The following is a 24,628-nucleotide window of genomic DNA, read 5'->3' on the forward strand; positions in this document are numbered from 1 at the left end:
ACCACACGGGAAGCACCAGCTTTCAAATGAAAAAAGAATCATCAAAATCGGTTCACCCAGTCGAACGTACTGAGGTAAAAAAAAAAAAAAAATATTGATAACCTCCTCTATTTTTGAAGTCGGTTAAAAATAACAAGTACTTTCACCTGACTACTATATGTATATATATTTTTAAAACCTACATTTAATATGGGAATAGGTAAAATAAAGAAAAAGAAAAATTGTACAAATATTAGAAATTTATTTAAAAAAAAAATAGTACCATGTGCTAATCAAAACTGTAGAATCTGCTCTAGCATATTTACATATACATTTCAATGGGTTTGTAGTTTTCATCCACTAAAATATCACATTACCGTGTTTTCTCACATAATCGTTGCACATTTTATTCTAAAATCAAGTTCGAAAAGTAAAGGTGCGATGATCACGCGTAAAAATTTATTTTTGTCAGGTAAAGTTATTCATAAAAGCAAAACCCGTTCATGGAAAGTACGTTTATTTAAAAAAAGGTGGAGTATACAATAGCACCCCAAACAATTTATATTAATTCATTAAACAAAAACCTTTCTTCAAGGTTAAATAGAAAAACAGAATCTGTGACCCGAACGCAAGCCACTTGAAGCTGTGACGTGAACTAACGCGTAACTGTCGTAGTACACACTTGCCACGAAAGAATGCGGGCTATCAAATGTAGTTAACTCGGAACCTGACAGAGAGCGCGCGTTGTATGAATCGGCGAGATATCGATATTAGACTACGTGTGCGCGCTCTATACTGGAAGCAACATAACCAAACATGAATGATGCCATATAGCGCTGGCTACATGTTCATAAGCGGTACACCGCGGCGACGCAGGCGGTCAGATAAAGGAGATAACGTTTAAAAACGCCTTTAAAAGAATATTTACACGTCAGACAACTTCGTATTTTCGTTAATTAAGTGGTAATGTCCAAATAAATATTAGGTTTCTACTTTAAAATACATCGTTTTATACGGAAGAGATACCTACACAAAGCGCTCGGGATATAATAACAGGGACCAAAAACAACATGCGACGTATATGCGAGAAGTTTTTTATCGCAATTTTGACGGCCTAAAACATGAGTGCCACAATTATGCGATAAAAGAGGGTACATAATCAATTCAGCAGAAAGCACCAATCTAGGTACTTATGTAACTTATTGCACTATTATGTATATTCTCAACTCAAGGAAATACCCTAATGTCTATTTGTAAACTAAAGTAAAATTTTTTTATACACCTTACAATAATTACACAGAGTCATTTCATAGGTAACAAACAGTTCAAATGATAGCTTCACTTTTAAGGTCAATTAATTTTAAAACAATGTATTGGATCCAGAGATCAAGTCTGCAAATCATTTTGGTCTAGTTGAGCACAGGTCGGAAATAATACCTTCAAAGTTGAGTCTATTCACTATAAATATGTACAGTTGGTCCTTAATCATGTAAAACTTGAGTTGTTGCAGACAATTTTGAGAACAACTTTTATGTTCCTGGTGTTTACATTATTAAAGCATTACCACTATTATTATATCTAAGTGATAGTCATTTGCCAATTAAATAAATAAAATAATAATATTAATACATAATACCATTTTATAATTTCTTTTTAAACCCCAAGTATTTTAGTCTAACTTTCTTGGATTACTAAGTAGTTGTAAAATAACTAAAGTCAAGGAAAACTTTGTGGTTTTTGACTTAGATATGAGAAAATATCAATAAATTTTAGGGGCGACTGAAATGCTGCCCCTTGGAAGGGGGCATTTTCTTAGCATGTACTAAATAAAGCAGTACACTAATTCACATCACGCAATGTGTACATTTATAAACACTGAGTTAAAAAACTAAAGTTAATGTAATGGACGGGACTAAACGTACAAAGTGACTTGTTTTCTCACACTTTTAACAATTATTTCTTGGCCCAATTTATTCAGTTTTGAAAACGTGAAGTGTTTGCAAACGAGAATTATTTCAGTATAATTTTTCACATTCGTTAGGAATTCTTCCGGGAAATCAAGTTGAAGAAACACCACACACGTTTTAAGTCACTTCAAGTAAATAAACAAAAGTTATGTAAAACCAGGTATAAATTTAAAATGCATTGTAGCTTCTCTTCTAAACAATACCATGTCACTAACTAAATAACGAAAGATATGAAGATACAAGATATATAACTTTGTGTTGTAAACACAGCACAACGAGCACGGTCACAAATAAAGTATCACAATTGAGGTGTTCATAAACAACATTGATATCTGTTTCCAGTGTTGCACATCTATGACGTTTTCAGAAATGGCATCGATCAACTCGTGGAAACAGCTGTACTTTGAGCCAAACTTCACGTTTCCATGAAAATGTTTAAATTCAGCAAAATTTGTTATTTTTTTTTTTTGCAATTTTTCTCTAAATTTACAATGATCCATTTATCAGGATCCCTACCAATTGAAAATTTATGCGAAATTGAAAACCAATTTACACCAAAACACTGTGTAGTAATTTTATAAACACAAATTTCAAATAAAAATTGCCCAGTCAATTTTCAATACAAAATAATGTAATACATAAGAAAATATAAATCCAGTACAAAGAGGGTCCAAATAACTCTCCAGGGATCATCATACATTATTTTTGCCCTGAGATGAATCAAGAGATTACATTTGTCCATTATTCAGTTCAGGGATTCATTTTCATAAACAGTAAACATTTTATACAATAAATTTTCAACTTTCACCAGTCACAACTCTCACACGATATTTGGCACAACTGAATTAATTAGAATTATTGAAAAACTAAACATACATAAGAGGGAAAAAAAGCATTCCACTGTAATTGAAGATTTCCCTTAATATCAGCGGGAAAAAAACAAAACATTTAATCACAATGTTAAAACTTCAAAGGAAAAAAAAAGTGTCATCTTATTACTCTTACGAAAACTTGTCAGGAATTTAAAAAACAAACCAGAGAGAACATCCACACTTAAATTTTTTTACATACTACGTAAATTAAGTTATTTCCCAGCAAACAAACTACAAACCTGACATTGCTACAATCTTGTTCAAATATTACTAATTAACCGAATCAGTTTGTACAACCTAAAAGATTATCTACATATCATTAAGAGACATTTTATTCCATGAAAACAATGGTTTACAATTTGTGTTTTGTATCCACCCACATTTCCTAAATATAGTCAATTATTCCATTTTTCAGGCATTTGTTTACATGCTCTACATATTTGCCATACACAACCTTGGTAAGGAGCACTCGCAGACAGCAACGCAAGTCAGAATTTACTCATTGAGAAGCGAGAAATTAAAGAACATATCAAGTAAAATTTTACCGTTAGAATTCAATGAAACGTTAATATTTAGTAGTTCAATAGCTTGACAGGAAAACCATCTCTTACATTAACACGATAACGCTAAGGCAGCTGTTAGTGGATTCAAAAGCCTTCAACCACACACTGCACAAACACAACACGACACGTTACGTCTTTACAAGAACACAATGTACACGTATGCAGGTGGTGATGAGAGGTCATGTTTCATATATTACATACTTACACATTAACCACTGTTGGGAAAAAAATGGGTCAGTTCTTACTGAAACTCAATATAATATAATAATATGTCTGATCATAAAAATATGTACACGTGTGAGCGCCTGTTGTGCGAGCTAAGGGGCGTCGGGACGCGAGTGGTTGCGACGGGAGAACGGGGACTTGTGGGAGGTGAGCCTCGTCTCGTAGGCCAGCTGCCGGCGCGGCGTCTTGAACCGCGGCACGGGCTGCGCGCGGAAGCTCTCGGCCAGTCTGCGCTGCGCGGCCGCCTCCGCCTCCGCCTCGAGGCGCGCGCGCTCTTCCCGCTGCACAACACAAGCCACCACCACAGCTGTAACTGCGACGACCGTGCACACGCAGTCTGCCGTGGCAAGCCGGGGTTGTTAAATTTACCGTCGTTTGCACACGACCCCTTCTACAGGCCGGCCAACCTCGACCAGCTTGCCTCTCTTGCTTGATCCTGCCTCAGGCAAGAAAGTAATCTTAAAACGGTGTATATATGTTAACTTCCGTTAACAACGGACAATCATATACTTCGGTTAACAATGGACAATCATATCTTCAAATCACAATAAAACCCCAGTATTCAAAATATTCTTTGTTCAAGGAAAGATATTATACATATATACACACACACACACATATATATATATATATATATATATAGGCACATACACATGTATCAATGCACGCACGCACGCACGACGAGAGGTTGAGACGCTCGGTGGGATTCAGCAGACACCTGACCACATGGCAGCAGTCACGGCACAACAGAACAATGAAAGGATGCAAATAAAGGCAGGGGTTCCCCTGCCAGTGTGTGCACAACGTGACAGTAAATGACTTGTCGAGACACAGTTTCCTGTGCAAGGCCATCTATTGTGCCCAACAAATTAAAATACGTAACTGAACCTGGCTCCTTGGACACACACCAGTAACAACCACTAGTGCCGACTGAGTTAAGGATGTGAGACTAGTTTTCATGCTGCACCGGTGTCTAGAAGGACAGGCTGAACACATAGACGGACAGACGGTCAAGAACCGTTACCCTTCAAGATACTGGCCGGGCGGACGGCTTACAAGCATGGCAGTGACTGGTGGCACAAAAGGAAAGCAGGTTGTGGTGAGGGGGAGAGGTGTAACCTCCCTTGTCTCACGCAGCAAGGCGAGACTGCAGTCCAAGGTCACGCAGCAGCATTGAGATGGTGACTGTCAGCTACCTACACCCGAACGCTAACGGAGAGAAGTGGCCAGTAAAGGGTAGAGGGAATTTTCATCTGTCTCCAATGGCATGCACGACAACACGCATCAATAATGTCAAAAATTAACATTTTTGTTAAAATTTCACCAAGCTCAGGCTTACCTGAAAATCTGTTCCAGTTTCATTCATACATAATTGTCTGCAAACAATGTTGCAGTTGTTATTTCGGTGAGGCATATATGAATAGGAACTAGTGATGTGTCCACCCTGTTTCACTGTTCCGCCAGTTTTTAAGCAAATTAACTGCCACTGGGAATCGTGAACACAATCCCGGATGCCACAGAAAGGTATACAGACAAACAGTGAAAATACAAAAGACTTCTGCCAGAGGTGTTTTACTGGCCTGAGTTACCTAGTAAATTAATTTTAACTATCCCTGATATTGTTTTTAATTGTGAACTTCACAATTTTATTTCCTGAAGTGTAATTAGTGGCAACGATAAACTTTTGTTCCCGTTGTGTCCAACTTACTGCCATTGCTATTCAAACAATTATATATTATTAATTTGGAATCTAGTTTGATGATTTGTGTTAAATGAATAAGTTAGTAAAAAATGCCTCTATTCACTCTCTTTATAAATGTAGTTTAACAAACTAATAATCATTATTTGTTTTTAATGACATATGTAACAGTTTGTACAAGTATACTATCCAACATAATATAAAGTAAGAAAGTATCTAGTATTTACCATGTTTTCTCGCATAATCGTCACACATTTTATTCTAAAATCAAGTTTGAAAAGTAGGGGTGCAACTATTATGAGGAATTTTTTTTTTTGTTAGATAAAGTGATTCATAAAAACAAAACCCATCATGGAAAGAACGTTTATTTAAAAAGTGAAGTATAAAAGAGCACGCCAAACAATTTAAATTAATAAGTAATACATACATCTAAAACCTGTCTTCAACTTTAAATAGAAAACCATCTGTGATCCTAATGCAAGCCGAACAAACGCGTAACTACCGTAGTACACAACACGACAGAGTGCTGGCTATCAAATGTAGTTACAGGGTGTCTACTGAGTTACAAAAATAAAAATTAGTGACTTTTTCTTGACTTTTTCATGACAATTTCCACTGAAGTGTGACCACGAAACTTGTCAAAATGGTATAATTTTTAAATGTTATAAAATTAAGTGTAGCCTATACCTAGGGCCTGGAATTTTCGCGATCGCGAATTTTGCGAAAATTCGCGCGAATTTCGCATGAAAACGCGAAAAGTACATTCGCGAAAACCACAACATTTCTATATTACACTGCGAATATATCCCCGAAAAGTACCATTACAGTAGAATCCCGCCGATGCGAGCCTCCTCTGATGCGTCCATTCCGTTTATATGACCGTTTTTTTGAGAAAACATGAAAAATTTAAGCAGAGAAAGTCGAAAATTTGAGTAAAATCGGCTGAAAAACAAGTCTGTTATACTTTGTTGGGCTCTATGCGTTCACGTTTATCTTGGCTAGAGCTGTACTGTAAGCAGCCAGGCATACAAAAGACGTCTAAAAATAGATACCACCCCTCTAGACTGGCCACGCGGCAGTGTCTAGACGAGCTCGGCGCCTCCACTATCGCACGAAAAGCCGTCTCAGCTGTCATGTTATCTTACCCGCCCGGCGGCTTGACGTCATACGTGACGTGACGCGACGCTTACCTCTCCCATCCCCTGCTAATTCTTCAAGGCTCATCCCTCCCAGAGCCACAAACCATGTAAAAACAATTACCCCCCCCCCCTCCTCATCCAACTAACAATTCAACACATTCCCTCCCTTATTTCAACCTTCTGCGTGAGAAACTGTCAGCGTGTTTTTTTTCTCTTTTTTTTTACGCTGCGAAGGGACGTGGAAAAGATAATTGCTTGAGCTGTCAAAATAAACATCCCTGATGGCAAGGACGGGAGCGCATCCTGTCGGTCTGTCGCTGTGATTATCTACTCCAAAAACATGTCACAGCATTTCAGGATAGCATTGTTCTTATTTCTTTCGTTTATAGCCGAATGTTTTCTACTTGATCCACACAAGGTTAAAGTATCCTTTAACCCAAGTCTTGTGTTTCAGCATAATTACCTTATTTTTACATAAGCCGTGTTCGTGTATGGTTTTGATGCTCAAAATTGATCTGGGGTATAGTTCACACTAAGTTTCTTCTCATTTGTGCGCTGGGGTTTGTTCAAGTGGCAACCCCATGTTCCTCCACTCCATTAAATACGAGCATATCAGTATCAGAAACATGGGTTTTATTGTACTGACAATAGCACAGTGATGTGCAAATTTTGCAACTGTAAAGTTTCATGGGATAGAAAAGATTTCATTGACAAACACCTAAAGTCGGCTAAGCATGTGGCATTGGCAGGAAAAAAAAAAATTTGTAGTTGCAAACATCTATAGCAACGTGTCTGTTTTGTGTAACTGTTTTGGATTTAATTGGCTGTTATTATGCATATTAGCCTATTCCTAGTATACATGGATTGTTTATTAAATATGTAAACTATTATATTCAATAACTGCACAATTTAGTCAACATTTAAAATACCGGTAAAATTTCCATTGCATAACGAAAATACAGACTTTAAACCACCGCTTTTCTAATGTGAAAGTACCGCTTTTTGCATATTGAAAACACCGAAATTTTCCAGGCCCTACCTATACCTTACATCAAAAATAAAATGAAAAATTGAACGTTTACTTTTCTTTATCAAAATATACAGGCCTAAGTGCTGGAAATAAAGACATAAGATAAGCCTACAAATGAAGGTTAGTTTGAAACTTAATATAATAAAATTAATTATATCTACTTTCACGCATGCCAATTTTTCGTCGCACTTTAAGCGCTAAAACACGTTAACATTTGTTGGCAAACATTTTCAGCACATTATATCATAGAAAATATTACAATTCCATTCCGTAGCACTTTAACCTCTTCGACAATGATTTCAGTTGGAAAATAAAATAGGGCGGTAATTTAGGGATTTTGTTGTTTTGTAATTTGTAAACATAGTCGTTAACAAAACAAAAATACATCACACATTTTTGGCTTTCTTTTATCCTAGCCAAACATAAATTTACGTTTCGTACACACAAACAAGCAGTAAACAATCGAACTCAACGCTAATAGTTCGATTATGAACGCTCGCGCTCGCCATTTGGCCAACAACTTATCGATATGGACGCGGGTCGCGCGCATTGACGCCTTGACAGCTGCAATCGATTATGTGCGATCTGTAGAGTAAGAATGAAACTGACTTTGCCGTGACCGCCACGGAACAAATACCATCTTTTTTTTAAGCGTGTAAGGTACGAGAATTGAATAAATTACATTTTCACAGCATTTAAATGGACTTTTTTTTTTTTTAAATATAGAAGAGCAACTCGCTATTATTAAATTTTCTCTGCATTCTATGTGAAATTTATGACGTTGCACGTAGAATAGAAGCTGTAAGCAACATTTTAAACGGGAATTTAAAGTAAACGTCTTATGGCGAAAATGGCGGGACTGGCCTAAACACGGGAAAATGTTTTGTGCGGGAAAATCTTAAGCGATGATTTTCCTGAAAATGCAAGCTGCCAAAAGCACAAAAAATATGGTATATACAAGATCAGTGCACAAGAAATACACATTAGCCTTGTAATTATTTTTTCGTGACTTTTACCAATATATACTTAAAAATTGTGACTTTTTCGGGACCTTTTACAACATTCGTGACTTTCGTGACCTAGTAGACACCCTGAGTTAACTCAGCACCGAATAGAGCGCGTGTGATGTATGCAATCGGTGAGATATCGATATTCAGCTACGTGTGCGCGCTCTATACGGGAAGCAACAAAACCAAACATTAATGATTGCAACGAGTGCTGGCTACATTTTTGTAAGCGGCACACCGCGGCGACGATGAAGGTTATACAGTTTAAAAAAATCTTTAAAAGATAATTTAAACGTCAAGACAACTTCGTATTTCCGTTAATTAAATAAGTAAGAGGTAATGTCCGAATAAATTAGATTTATATTTTAAAATACATCGTTTTATACGGAACAAATACCCACATGAAGCGCTCTGAAACTAATAGGGAGACCAAAAACATCATGCGACGTTTACGCAAGAGGTTTTTTTAATACAAATTTCAAAGCCCTAAAATATGGGTGCGACGATTACACGAGTGCGACAATTATGCGATAAAAGAAAGTACTCATACACTTAGAGAGCTGTATATTCAGTACAGTAGAGTAAAACCTTTTTGTTGCGACCCCATTTATTGCGACCACCTCTCTATTACAACCCGATTTCGAGGAACCGTGAAAAAATTGCCTAAAATCCGAAGAAAATCTGAGAGAAAATAAGTTTCTTGTGGTGAGTAGCATGTTACTGCGTTTCTCTAGCCGAGTGCTTCCTGTCGACCGCTGTCAGCGCTTAACAACCCCCATTCCACGTCCCTTTGCCGGCAGGGTGCAGATAAAGGTTTTTGTGGCAACGTGTTTACGTTTAGCTTTTTGCGAGTGTCTAGTTTGGTACGCAGTTAAGGCAAAGCTACCTGCTGGATTTCTCTTGATTTTGATTACTATCGGTTGACAATACACAGCGACCGACTGGATGCACGCCCGCCTCGACTTGTTTTAACTGCCGCAGCGATGTTTATTTTGACAGCTCAAGCAATTATCATTTCCCGTGGGTTGATAGAAAAAGGTCGCTTCACCCAGCATAAAAAAAAAAGGCTATGCCACTTATTCCCCACGCAGGAAACACACTGGCTGCCGTCTGTCTCCCCCGCATTTATCTTTCTTCTAACATTCCACGTCTCGCCTCTCGCGCGAGCAATAACTAGGGCCACGATTATATGGTAAATCGCGAAATTTTCTGTGAATTTATATGGAAAATACGAAAAAAGTGATTTTTAAGAAAAACAGCTAAATAACACCGAAATTACACAACACAAGTCTCTTATATTTTAATGTAAAAAGCTTGATAGTCAAGACTTGCCCGGGTCCTGGTTGATAAGCTGGAAAAATTTCCTGCCTTGCATATCTACATGCTTCCTCTAATCAGCTTTAGGGTGCCGTCTGTTCAGCGTGTGTGTTAGTGAAGCGGGATGATAAGAGCGACGATCAGTGGTAGTTCTAGCGCGGTAAAACCTCTAAGTGCAAGGCTCGTTCCCGTCAGATAACTGTGAAATTTGAGCGGTGACCGTAACATTATATGGCGGAAAAATAAAGATAAAGGTGTAATGCATTTCCCTCTGATACTTTCAAAAAATTTGTACAGTGAAACCCCTTATTTACGTTACCGTTATTTACGTTTTCCCGTTATTTGCACTATATTCTTCAGGTCCCGTTTAGTTCCCATTTAGTCCAATACAATACTTTCACGCGAATTACGTTTCAAAAATCGAATCCATCCCGCTATTTACGTCATGTAACAACCATAGTAGGCCTAAAAACATTGTGAAAAACGTAACGTTTATAGTCGGCAATAAACATTTTAAATCGCAAAATATACATATTTTATAACATGAAAAGTTGCTTTTATTTCTAAACATGTAATAATTTAAGCCTAGGCGTGTAAAAGTCCGAGTAATTATAGCAAGAGACAATCTAAAATGCACGAGGGAAAAACGTAAACTCACTAATGTATAAACGTGGCTGATTTTTAAGTTCTGATACTGTATTTGTGTCACAACTTAGCCGAAATACTGGTACGAGACAAATTTCACATGATAAAATGAGTGGACTCTTGGTAAGTGTTTTATACGTATTTTATAATTTCGGAAGTATTGTACAGTTGACGCATATTTTTTAAACTAACCATTTATTTCTGGGGATCGTAAATCATTAATTATTGGTATCAAGACTTCACGATAAACGTAAACTTGAACACGTCACGGCAGCGAGAAAACTGGTGCGTATACCAATAAACTGGTATTAGAACTGGACAAAACTGGTACACGGAAGGTGGAGCTTATATTTTTTTCCGCTAAGCTCGCATCTATTGGCTGGCTGCTGATGGAACGTCACGAGTCTGGGCGGAGCGTTGAGTGAGTTATACTGCGCATGCGCAGCTCAGAGAACAGAGAGAGCCAGCCGGCGAGCAAGCCGCGCCATAACAACAGCTGATTGAGTACAATGAACGTTCGCGCACAGCGCGCTATTGACGGTAAATTTCCAATTTGCGGCCCTTTTTTTTAATTTTTTTACCGTGGTGCAATGCGTATGTGTAATGTAGCCCGTATTTGTTATGAACGCTGCAGGATGTGACTATTTTAATTAACTTTAACAAATTTCTTACTTTTCCCTTTATTTACACTTTTTTACTTTGTCCCCATGAAAAGTGCAAATAAGGGGTTTTGCTGTAACTGGTTTTTTACACCTAAAACTTCAAAAACATGCCTTTTAGCCATTTTATCTCAATAGAACCAGTTGGGCATTAACAAATACTTAAATGCTTTTCGTAAACAGACTCCAGTCCGATATCTAGTGTAGTTTGGAAATCGCGTAGGTTTTTCGTGGCTGTGCACGGCACACGACTGTAGTTGCCATGCGTCACGCGCCGAGAATGTTGTCCGGCAGGAAGGGCGAGTATAGTTCATTTGCGGCAAAAATGAATACTTTTACTGCCCTGCTAAATTTTTCCATAAAAGAAATTTTGAAGTTTCAGTGATTTTCCAGCAGAAATAATGTTGTGTAACTAACAAACAAATTTATTGTATCAAAACAATTAACGGTAAATGGCTGTTGCGGGGGCCCTTAAAAATTTTTCATTTTACCAGAAATAGACTATACAAACCTTGCTTTCGTTGCACGCAGTATGGAGAAGGGGAGGAAGCATGTTGACAGTTTCACATGCCAAAGGACGCTAAAGTAGGAGGGGGAGAGAGACACGATGATTTGTATTCCTGGGAGGGATGAACCTTGAAGTCTGGGCAAGGGAAGGAGAGGTAAGCCGTATGACGTCATGCATCCGCCGCCTGTGCTGCCACCAGCCTGTCTAGACTATATTCCCGCGCTCCCACTTACGTTGCACAAGCTACTGCTGCCGTATTTTTAAAGGAATTGTCCCATTATTTTTTTGTTATTCTTACATGAACATTATTGGAAGTATTAAAGCCGACACAAAAATACGCTGTGTGTTAAAATTAACAGATTTTAATGATCTTTCATTTCGTTTTTTTTTTAATTTTTCTTCTGATTTTCACATTTGGTCAAAATGTCCAATTTTTTGACGGTTCCCGAGAATGTATTCGTAAAATCACTGCTTCGTTAAATCCGGGGTTCGTGACATCAGGGTTCTAGTGTATTTAACTACGGTAAGCAGAAAACGTACACGTAAACTAACCAGTAAAAATAAACTGTCTATTGACATATTTTCTTTAGAGGTGGCCTGTAGGGCGACGGACTTGTCATGAAGGTTGAAGTGGGTTTAAAGCAAAGCCGTCTAGCATTGTGAGTGACAGCATCCTGCCATTGTACGGCTGGTTTCTTAGCGAGTAGCGGTTTGGAAAGGAGGGGGGGGGGGGGGGGGGGGGGGTTTGAAATCAACTGAAAATTTCGGAAAACATCTATTATGACCCTATTCCTGGGAACCATGAGGGGTCGTTTAAGAGAGGTTTGACTGTACATCAAATTGTTGCAGGACAGTTGTTCAACTGTTCGGTGTAGTGTACAACTGAGAGCCATAGCCAGAAAAAAAATTTGTGTAGTTGACGGGAGGGAGTCTGCAATGAGGGGTTGCCTCCCCCAGCAGCCACAGAGAAGAACCCAGTGACAAGCTCCACTCACACCCTCTCCTTCGACCTGCATCTCTCATCTGTCACGTCTGTGCAGAGGTTCAGGAAGCCCCGGGCCAAAGTGGCATAAGTGAGGCATCTAACAAGCAATGACTGTAGTTTTTCAACTAAGTTATTACCAATGGCAAGATACCGTATTTACTCGCGTAAAGGCCCCCTTTTTTCTTCTTCCAAATTTTAGACTTCAAAAAGGGGGGTGGGGCGTAAATGCGGGCGGGGCGTATACGCGGGCGGGGCCTCTACGCGAATTTGGAGGATAAAAAATTATAGATTATCCTTTTCTTCAGGTATTAAAACCAACATTTATTAAAAGCAAAATGAAATACCGCCACATCTTATATAAAAGCCAATTAAATTTTGATTTAAACAAAACAGCTGACGGAACAACTGACCACTAGTGCGACGTGCGTCTTTGTTCTAATGAGGGAGGTATGGGCAGGAGGGAGAGGCAGAGGCGTGGCTTAACCTCCCTCCTGCCAGCCAGCCAGCCAGCCAGCCAGCCAAACAAAGGAATGTTAGAAATACCAATTTCATGGTACGTGTACCAGGTTTCATAGGTAATTCCTTGTCGTACTACCGGTATAGTTTCTTTTGTCGTAGTTTTAGAAATCCAAAATTAAATTATTACAATTAGGTAGCGGTAAACAAAAAACGAAAACCAGTTTTAGACATAAGGTTAGTTTAAAAAATTTAACTGTGATGGTCAAGTTACATTAAAAAAATGGTTTACAAAAATACCTCGCAATAGTTATGGTGTAAACGCACAGCATAACACGTTTAGCGTACCGTTTTTATCACCATAATGCAGGTAAACACGTTTCACCAAAGGCATAGTAGGTAGAGGTAGAAAATATTTACATACAGTTAATATGTTCTGTTAAGAATGAATTATCTGCATCTACTCCCCCTCCTCGTCGACATCGTCAGGGTCGTCGGTGTCGTTCTCGCTTGCGCTGCTTTCCCCGCGGTTCTTCCACACTTCATCATCTTCCGTGCCGTCTAGTGCGTTCGATAGGCCAGTCACTTTGAAATTTTTTGCCACAGTTTCCACAGGAATGGCACGCCATGCTGCAAGAATCCACTCGCACACAGTAGACAAGGAAGCCCTCTTCATTCTTCCTGTCGGTGTCAACGTGTGTTCGACAGATCTCATCCACTCGCTGTACTGTTTCCTGAAGTGGGTTTTGAAAGGCCGGTTCACAACAACGTCTAGAGGTTGCAAAATCTTAGTTAAACCTCCGGGTATTATGACAAGATCGCACCTCTCTTCTCTAGCCCTCGATTTCACCTTCTCCGTCAGATGGCCTCTAAAACTATCCAACACTAGCATGGAGCGTTGACGTAGAAGACCACCTGGCCGCGAATTCCAAACTTTGTTCAGCCAGTCGACAACCAAGTCTTCGGTCATCCACCCCTTTATCTGTACACGGACAAAAATACCATCCGGCATATTTTCCTTTGGCATAGTTTTTCTAGCAAAGATCACGTACGGCGGGAGTTTGCGGCCGTCAGCTGTTATCACGAGCATGACAGTGGCGCGCTGTTTCTCTGCGCCGGTCGTCCTAATGGAAACTGATCTGTCTCCCACTGGGTTTATCGTTGTGCTCTCAGGCATGTCGAAATAAATTGGAGTTTGATCAGCATTTCCGATCTGGGAAAGCATGTATTGGTGCTGCTTTCGTAGCGATATCACATAGCGCTGGAAGGCCATCATTTTCTCTTCAAACTGCTCTGGCAGTTTCTGTGAAACCGTAGTTCGCCTACGTATTGAAAGATCTTTCCTGCGCATAAATCTGCAAATCCAGCCATAGCTGGCACGGAATTCGGTGTGTGGAATGTTCATTCGTCTTGCAATTTGATTTGCCTCGACTTGTATCATTTCTGTTGTCACAGCATATCCCGATTTCCTTGTGTCCATTATATATGTATAAACTTCATCATCAACTTGTGGGTACTTGCATTTTCCTCCACGGAAGGCACGTTTAATTTTTGGGGCCTTTTCCAACCCAACGCCTGACACATTTTGCATCCACGTCGAATTTCCTCGCGGCAGCGCGTTTACTGTGTTCGGCCGCGTAAGCTATGACCTTTAAGGCCGTTCAAGGGACTCGGTCAAGTTGTTAAAGGCCATGTTATATAAGCATTTGTCATACATATGCAACAAGTATGCATTTGATGCATGTATAGTAACATTTCGGAACCAAAACTGCTGTAATTATAATTTTTATTACAAATTTTATATCGTAAATGATTTCATACAATTAGAGTTAATTTTCTTTTTTTTTAGTAATGACTAAGGATAAGTTGTTTTGAAATGTTTTCAATATCATTCTCAGAAATTTTCAATTGGTTAGAGCAAGGAGATTTATTTCTGCAATATTAAGCATTATTAACATTTGAACAGAAAAAAAGTAGGGTTGTAGTCTACAAACAAAATAAAATTAGTTTAGGGATATTATGGATTCATACTTTCAGAGGCTATAGCCTAGACTGTTTACTTTATTCTGATATGTGGTTTATATATTTACGATGAAAAATACAGCAATGGGGTATGAATAACTGTAGACGTGCGTCGCTCCCGCGGGAGATACCGACTTCGTCTTTCTTTCCAGCGCGACCCTCGTCTCCGCGTGACCGTTCGTTGTAACTACGTCGAGGAGCTCTAACCAGCCTCGCCGCGTATGGCAAAGAAACATTTTCGCGCACATTTTGTGTTACTGATTACTTTCGTAAGTGAATTTGTTATTCGTGTAACTTCCGTGCTTCATGCCGAAGTCTAAACCACTACCGAGCCGCTATCGTAAATAAATAATAGTTTAAAAAACTAAAAAACACGCTTTATATAGAAAACCAAACTAAAAAATAGAAAATAAATTTTAATAAATTTGAATTAAGAATAGTGTAAAAAAATTTAATAAATATAAAATAATAATAGTGTATGTAAGAAAAAATATATTTTATTTAAAAAAAAAGTGGGGTGCTTTTTGAGATATTATCGAAATAATAATCCTACTCATAAATGTCAATAAAATATTTATAACTATTGACACCATGCACCCACGCTTTTTTTTTTAAATAAAATACATTTTTTTCTTATATACACTATTATTAATTTATATTTATTAAAAAAAATTACACTATTCTTAATTCAAAATTATAAAATTTATTTTCTATTTTTTAGTTTGGTTTTCTATATAAAGTGTGTTTTTTTTTAGTTTTTTAAACTATTATTTATTTACGAGAGCGGCTCGGTGGTAAGGCGACTCCAGAGACAGCTGATAGCGCTGCAGTGTTGCCAACGTACTTGCTTCTCAATCCTCTTGCTCCGCAGGCAGAAGTGCGCCAAGGCTTTCACCTTTGCCCCTATCAAAGGGGTCGCAATGTCACAGCTACATCTCTCGCAGGGCCGGTAGCAGCGGGGCACAACAAACTAGCTCACTGAGAAACCGCAGCACTGGTAGAACTAGTGAATTATAGTTGTTTTCAGTTTAAAACTATGAGTATTGTAAGCTTGTTCGTAGTTTAAGTATGAGTTAAGTTTTTAAATTTAATGTTCGTGGATTTCGTGCTACGATTTAGAATGGTATTAAAGAAAAAAAAATCGTTATATGGTAATGCAAACGCTTGTATGAGACATGAAACTTCCTAGTTCGTAGTTCCAATGTGACTGCATTTATGTACCTACGTCTAACGATGTTTACATGTATATATACGTATATGACTCAGAAAAATTTTCGGTAGGTTACTCTTTGCTCAATAATTACACAAATCATAAAACGACGGAAAAAAAAGTTGTAATGAACATCTGCGAGCTAGTTTTTTGAATGTTGGCTTACTGAATTTATTCGCTGCGCCAACTTGATATTTTCTGTCACGAGGTTAAAAAATATATATATTATGTTTATGGTAAGAGCTTGCCCCAGCAATGATAGTTGTAGGCTATGCACGTGACTTGCATTACAAGCACAGCGCGTCCCCAAAAAGTCATGGCCTGAATTTTATCTCGTATTTACAGATGTTTGTTGTTAAAACAGCAACGAATATCACAAAAGAAGAGCAATTGTCGGTATTTCTTTCGTTGGAAGTTGAACCTAGAATTTTAGTTTTAGCTAGCCTGTTAACATTTGAAGCACATGCATGTACGTAACTTCAGTACCTATGAACATACATTACTTATCTATGCTATGTCAAATACACAATGTAATACATATTATGAAAATTATAGTAACACGTAACGCACAAGAAAATAGAATACTAGTATTTTAAATAAAATATTTCCTTCGGTGCTTATTATTCTTCCTAAATTATTTACAAAATTATTATCGTTCACGGCACCTACTCTCTTCTCCACATGTGTCTCTTTGAAATATTTTCGTGTATTTTTCAGTTGAACCAGGATATCATAAAACTTGCCTTTCTTACCAAACAACATTGTCTTGTCTCTGATGAGAATCGGTGTCCAAAGAGTAGGTACTTCCGAATAGTGCTCGCAGAGATCCTTTACCCCTCGAGATCTCTGAAAAGGAGGTTTCTGCCATCTCTGATACGTTCCAAAATTCTCTGAAGATGTAGATGCATCCTTTTCGCATGCGCAAATAAATGGTGAGAAACTCGCTTCCTCTACTGCGCCTTTGTGTTCTACAGCAACTAGTGTTCATCGTCATTTTTGTTTTGATATATACATAAAATTCATTATAGAAATATATACGTTCATGAATTATCAACTCTGACGATATTTTGCAAGATTAGTTGTCTTATTCAAATAATACAGTTTTATTATTCAAATAAATACGGACCACCTAATTTGTATCATAAACGACAAACTAAAATTGGCATGACACAATGAAAACGTTACAGTACACAACTTCAACGTATTTAATACACATTTCTGAATTTAAAATTATTTGTGTTTTTTAACCTAACTCAGGATTCGCTAGTTACTAATCTATCTGTGGAATTTGTCACATCACATCACACTACAAGAGATTGTTTGCTATGGGCAATAACCATAATTTTTTGTATGTCCATGAGTCCGGGCATGGTGGGAAATTTGCCCGAAGTCGATTGCCCCCCTCAATTGGAAGGGGGTTCAAAACCCCAAAAAATTTTAAATTTCAAAAATTGATTTTAACCTACTTCTAATTGTTACACAGAGATGTGGGCATTTTATGACTGTTGGTCAAAAAACAATTGAATTTTTTTTAATATTTAGTTTATTCAATGATAAAAGCTTTTTTTTAGTTTTTTTAATTATAAGTTTACTTTTAAATACCAGAATACTTAAATCCTGATTGTCTGTATGGGCAACTAGTCTTTTGGTGCCATAATTGCATGTTTAAGTCACAGTTGGACATTCGCCAACACCAAATCCCAATTCAAACTAAGCAATTTACTGAATAGATACAGTGCCCAACAAAATGTGCCTCGACAAAAATATATTGCAAATAAATTTACTTCAACATGCAAAGTTTTACAACTAAAGAAATGTACAGAAAATTCACAAATAAAGATACGTTGTCATTTCATGCCTGTCCATGTCGCATATGTCTTGCTGTTTATGTCAATTTTTGTTTTGTAGTCCCCCACAATTGTCAAATTAATAATTTGTAATTCTATCGCACAACTATCAGATCCTTAAGGGCGCCGTCTGGACGATGGAAGGAAGCCACTGTAGACATTTACCTCTATAACTCTCCTTTAGAAAAGTACTTGAGATTTTCAATTTTTGTTTGGGCAGGAAAGGAATAAAAAGAACACTCGACGTCGGTCTGGTGGATTTAAGTTGTTTCATACCCACCTTGACACTTTTGCGACCCCGCAAATATCACGAAAATGGCTCTTTTCAACCTATGTTTTTGTGCAGTAAAAATCGTCAGAATTTAAAGAACTCACCAGTCAGACGCGCCCTAGACCTTCTTGCATTGATTCCTGCATTTAAACAGGCATGTCACCGCGGAAAATCTTCCGAGGCACTAATAAAGGTTAACGTATGCACGGGCGAAACTGCTAGCCACCTCGTGGCGCCCGCTTTAGCTGTACCGGCAGCCGGCTGCTATCTCTCCCGCCGCGGAGGCGTGGCGCGTAGGAGAGGGGTGGGGAGGTGGGTGCGGGCCGAGGCCTTGCCTACTCAGGGCGATAGTGGCCCTTCTCCTCCTCTTCCCCCTGTCGATAATAAAATATTTACTTGATTATAGCTTTAATATAAATTTTAATAAAAATACGCATTTACATTCTTGGTTCGAACCTGGTGAGGGCAAAAATAAATTGCGAAAAACCACTAGAAGACTTTCATACTCTGTTAGTTTACTTTTGAAGAATAGCTTACATGTTAGTTTTCTCTATTGTTCTTTCAGTTATTCCTTCATCAATTTAATTGTGATTACAAAAAAAAATTCGTTGGTTTTATTACGAATGTGACTCTTGCGATTTTTCAAACGAGAGAAATTTTACACAGAATTTTTTCCATTTTTTTACATTTTGTTAACAAATTCTATACGTACAAATTATCAGAGAAAACTGGTTGTTTATGAGGTAAAATTAAACACATTAGCACAATATTATTATACTGTAAGTTAGGACCCTTTGAAATATAAAGTAAAGCTTTGATTCGTGTGTAGTCGAGTGACCTTCAGAATATGCTTTTACTAAGTGATTACTGAGCTTGCCCGCAAGTGTTTACCATAAAACCTTAGACCTATGTGTATCATCAAGTAGATTTGTAAAATTACAAACAGTATCTTGTTTTTCGTCAGAAAATCATTCGAGAATTACTGATGAAAGGTGCTGTTATTTGGCCTAAATTTCTTAAAGTTAATTTAAGAATGCAAAATATTTTTTTAAGGATAGAGCATGTAATTTCAATTCCAAGTTGAATTTTTAGAATTGACATAGTTGGTCTTATTTTCAGGACACAATTTGTACCACCTGAAATATATTTTACTCACACTACTACAGCAAACCTCTCTGAAACAAGGTAGGTCTGCGTTTTTGTGATTCATAGACATGTGTATAAAAATAATAATTACACTGAACAATTAATTTAATTTCAGAACTAGAAATGGCAATGAATCAGAAGCTGAAAGTAATCGAGGAACATTCTAGAGAGAAGCAAACTATGGTTCTGTAGTTGTTCCAGATTCAAGAGATCTTGTTGAAGGGTGAGAAACTAAATCAATACTACAGCTTAAAATAATTTTCATTATTTTATTAATCATACTTATATTGGCATGTAGAACTGTGAACACGCCGCATTTTATGAAACTGCAGTCTTATGTCAGAAGTTGGCAAGAGGTAGCAAGAAATTTTGTTTAGGATATCTGGGCGAGTTTGTATTTTATCAATAAATTCAGCAAGTGTGTAACATTATTTAGTTCAATATAAATATATGTATTTTATTCCATACGTCATAATAAATATAACAAAATGGAAGCCATTTTATATGAAACTGTACATAATTCATTTTTCAAGTGTTAGCATATGGTATTTAAAGAAGAGAAATTTTTAAGAAGTTTAATAGTATTGTATTACTTTTCTAAACATAATTATGTATTGAAATGTTACTTTTGGAAATAATTTAATGGCATACATATCTTAGCCTTTTAATTAAGTTATTAATTTTATTTTCAGAGAAAACTTAGTTTCTCTTACAATTCTTCAACCAGTACCACCTGACGACAAAATTCCTCCAGAGAGTTCGTCAACACACCACCCAGACATAAGCCCAATAGGTATGACTATCTTGTAATTTAGCTCGTTAAATTACTGCACAATTTTCTTACTAGTAATTTAATGAGGTATTATTGTACTCTTAAACAGGTCGTTCATTTACTTTTCAGAGTTACAGTCATTTCTGATCAAAGTGACTGTCACCAATAAGTTAAACAAGATAATATTATCATACAAACACAAGCAAGTTCATCGCGGAAGAACAGTTATGAAATACCCTCAAGAAATCTCTCTGAGCTCTATGGCTGTTATTATTATGATGCAAGTGGTATTGAACCCCTTGACCAAATTTATGTTGAAAATTATAAATTACAAATGAATTATGATTATTTTCCCAGTTCTTTTGTAAAAGAACATTCTCTGACTGGGTGAAGAATATTTGATGTCAACCATTTATTTAATGAAATAAGAAGAATGAGCAGGCATAACAAGGCATTAGATTGTTCGTATGAAAATATTAAATTGATTAACGAACAAAGAAAAGGTATGGAGAGTGTGTATCATTTCCAGTGCTCCATGTGTGGTGTGAAAGATAAATTAGTCTCGGACAATCCAAACAAGAAGTGTATGGACATTAACAATGCTTGGGTCAGCAGTATGCTACTAACAGGACAATCTTTTACCCAAATGAAAGAAATTACATCATCGCTAGACATGCCTTGCTGTTCTAAAGATAAATATTACAAATGTGAAAGGCAACTACAGTCTGTTATACATGACGTAGCATGGCTTCAAATGGAAGAAGCAGTGAAAGAAGAAGCTCGCCTAGCAGTGGCTGCAGGCTCCGTAGATGCAGAAGGGATTCCCCTTATTACTGTAATAACTGATGGAGCTTGGTGTAAACGATCATATGGAAATTACAATGCAATGTCGGGAGTGGTAAGTCTTTTGCATTATCATTCATTTATACTGTTTGCATATCATCAATAGTCAATCCACTAAATATTTGACTGTGTGTATATATTTTTTTCCAGGCTTGCATCATTGGTGCTCTAAAAAACAAAGTAATTTTCATTAGTGTTAGAAATTCATAGGTACTGCTGCATCTGTACCCGTGCAGAGTCAAAGGATATATCTGTCAGTGATCACGTTTGCTATAAAAACTGGACAAATCTGCTACAGCAATGGAATCAGATATAATTGTTGTTGAGGGGTTTAAGTGTAGTGTTGCAATGCATGGCGTTAAATAACACCAGCTGATCGGCAAGAACCTACAAGAAACACTTCTTGATTATTTTTTGCTAACACATTTTCCTTTCAGATATTTTATTTTAAATTTGCGTGTGTTCAACTATTGTCACTACATACATCTTTAAAAGTAGATAACAAAAACAATTTTTTGGTAGTTATTGAAAGAGTTATAATACATAATGTATTTGTATTATAGGAGATGGTGATAGCAGCGTAATGCGCCAGCTGGAGAAAGCGAAACCTTACGAACATACGTTCGTAATACAAAAAATAGAGTGTGTAAATCACATTCTCAGGAATTACCTCAGATGATTACGCGATATTGCTATGAAGACTAAAAATTCATGTGGAAATGTTCCCATAGTGATTAGGAAAGCATTGTGAAACAGGCTACTACCGTACTACGTCTTCGTTATGCCATCACGTGTGCAATTAAATACAGAAAAGGTGAGAGAGGAATAACTGAACAAGAACGTGTAAAGGAATTACGGAGTGATATTCATAATGGACCATTTCATGTATTCGGGGACCATTCAAAGTGCAGTGAACGAGAATACTATTGTGATGGTTCTAGAAGCACAGAAGAAAATATAGTTCCAAGTATGAAAAGTATGGGCATGTGGGATGAAATAATGTCAGCAAATAATCTGGTAGTTCATCATGCAGAAAGTCTCTTGAAAAACATGACAACAAATAGAGCTGAGTCTTTTAATAATACAGTTGCAAAGTTTGTTATTGGTAAAAGAGTCAACTTTTCTCTCCGTGGTGGATACCTTACCAGAAGTGAACTTTCCGTGATTTCGTGCAATGCAGATGGTAACGAACAAGCCGAAATTCACAAAAAATTCACAAATCACAGTCCTGGTGAATATTCAAAAAAAATATTTAAAAGCAAAAAAAAAAAAATTCTGCTGAAAAAAGAAAGAAGAGGCACTTGGAAAACCCCACAAAGAAGACTAAAAAGAAAATTAACTTTTCAGAAAACTCACATTATGGCAATGTTTCTCAGATACGAGACATGAATCCTGAATAATACGAAAAGAAAAAAGAAGAATTTTTGAGAGGACTTCAGTGTGACTGCAAAAAAAATTCAGGATATCCAGTCATCAACCACTGGACAAAGGCACTGACTGTATTTTGTGGAAATGTGAAAGAGCAAAGAGTTTGACGGTTTCAAATTTCGGAAAAAATATGTCCAATGAGAGAAACAACACCGCACTCTAAAACAGTTCAATCTATTTTATAGTCAACCTTCTCTGGAAACAAAGCAACTAAATATGGAATTGAGAACGAACCTCATGCAGTCACTCAGCTGGAACAGGAGCTGGGCTTAGTCATAATTCCTTCAGGACTTTTCATTGACGAAAATATGCAATTTCTAGCAGCATCGCCTGATGGGCTCATTGGTAGTGATGGCATCATTGAAATCAAATGCCCTGCAACTGCCAAGACTATGCTTCCTGAAACGGCAATTCTGGAGAACAAAAATTAATTTTTGTGAACTAAAGGATGGAAAAATGCATCTCAAGATCGGTCATATGTAGGCTACATGTACCAAATTCAGGGACAACTTCATATTGCAGGTCGCAAATTCTGCCTTTTTGTCGTTTAAACTCCAAAAGGAAGGCTTTTTTAGAAAATCACAAAAGATGACCATTTCTGGAAAAGTTTAATGGAAGAAAAACTTATACAGTTCTACATGAATTCATTACTGCCAGAGTTGGTGGACCCAAGATTAACCCGCAATCTTCTCATAAGAGAGAACCTAAGTAAATAATAGGTAGCAGTTTTGTTCAGTATCTTCTGTGGACCATGTAAGAACACTATTAAAAATTATATTATAAGTATATTTATAAATAACATATATATATTTAAGGAGGAAACAAAAACAATATGGAATTTCTTTCCATAACGGTGACAGTGAGTTAACACATTCATAAGCAGAGGGATTGTAATGAGTTGAAAGGATTTATGATATTTACAAACAAGTTTTTGAAGATGTTATCAAGAACGCTGCTCAATCTTACATTTTATTTGTCAGAACCACACTAACGTGTCATGATGTATGTTGTGTCCTTTCGTAAGTTGGCAGCAGTGCGATATGTTGTAAACAAAAGGTGATTATGGCGGGACACGGCTACGACGGACGTGGCAGGTCTTGTGTTGTGTGCGAACAACGAGGTGCAATATGAGTACCATGAAGGCTGCGATGTGTGGCATTAGTGTCATCTACATAACACTGGCGACGAGGTCGGAATAACAACGCATTATCGGGTCGCATCGGGCACGTTGATAATCCGCGGCAGCATAACCTAGATGGCGTCGTGGAACTCGTTTGGTGAGTTTGTTCCGGGCCGGGATGCCTGGCAGACGTACGTAGAACGGGTGAAATACCTGTTTATAGCGAATAAGATTACGGACAAAGAGGAGCAGAGAGCCATATTTTTTACGGTATGCGGGGCCGAATTGTACACTTTAGTGGCGTCGTTGTGCCTGCCGAAAGCTACCAGTGAAGTGGATATTAAGGACATTTTAGCAGCATTGTCCAATCATTTCAACCCCAAGCCGAGCGAAATCGTGGAAACTTACAAATTCCACAAGCGAGATCAACAGGAGGGTGAGTCCATCTCAGAGTATATGGCCGAGCTACGGCGTCTGTCGGCCCACTGTAACTTCACAGATTTGAACAGGGTGTTACGGGACCGCCTGGTGTGCGGGGTGCGCGACAGGACACTGCAGCACGCAATGTTGGGCAAGGTTGATTTAACCTTCCAGTCCGCCCTGGACATGGCGACTGCGGCCGAAGCAGCGGGTCGGAACGCAAGTGATCTAAGAGGGGAAGTGAGCGGTTTGACGGGAGCAGTAAATCGGTTAGGCCTAGGTACCTCCAAGGACCGGCACACCGGACAGAACAAGTCTAACCTGGGTTGTGAGGACGGGCCACACAGGCGCACACTCGAGCGGCAGGCTTGCTGGCGCTGTAATGGATCGCACAGTCCAGAGAATTGCAAACACCGTTCCTCAAAATGTAATTATTGTTCCAAGCTGGGACACCTTGAACGGGCATGCATATCGAAACAGAAACACGGTTCCAGGGTG

The 24,628-nt window shown here is 37.8% G+C and overlaps 1 protein-coding gene across 2 annotated transcripts in view; it reads right to left on the reverse strand.

The window, feature by feature from the left end:
* Positions 1–232: 232 nt before the first annotated feature.
* Positions 233–24,628, reverse strand: part of LOC134539555 (targeting protein for Xklp2 homolog) — a 99,158-nt gene continuing 74,762 nt past the window's right edge. For both annotated transcript variants that reach the window (XM_063381692.1, XM_063381693.1), the window contains exon 12: positions 233–3,887. In XM_063381692.1, coding sequence (XP_063237762.1) covers positions 3,699–3,887 — 189 coding nt within the window. In that variant the 3' untranslated portion in view covers positions 233–3,698. The remainder of the gene's footprint in view (positions 3,888–24,628) is intronic.

This window comes from Bacillus rossius, chromosome 15 (assembly GCF_032445375.1).
Source record: "Bacillus rossius redtenbacheri isolate Brsri chromosome 15, Brsri_v3, whole genome shotgun sequence".
Lineage (NCBI taxonomy): Eukaryota > Metazoa > Arthropoda > Insecta > Phasmatodea > Bacillidae > Bacillus > Bacillus rossius.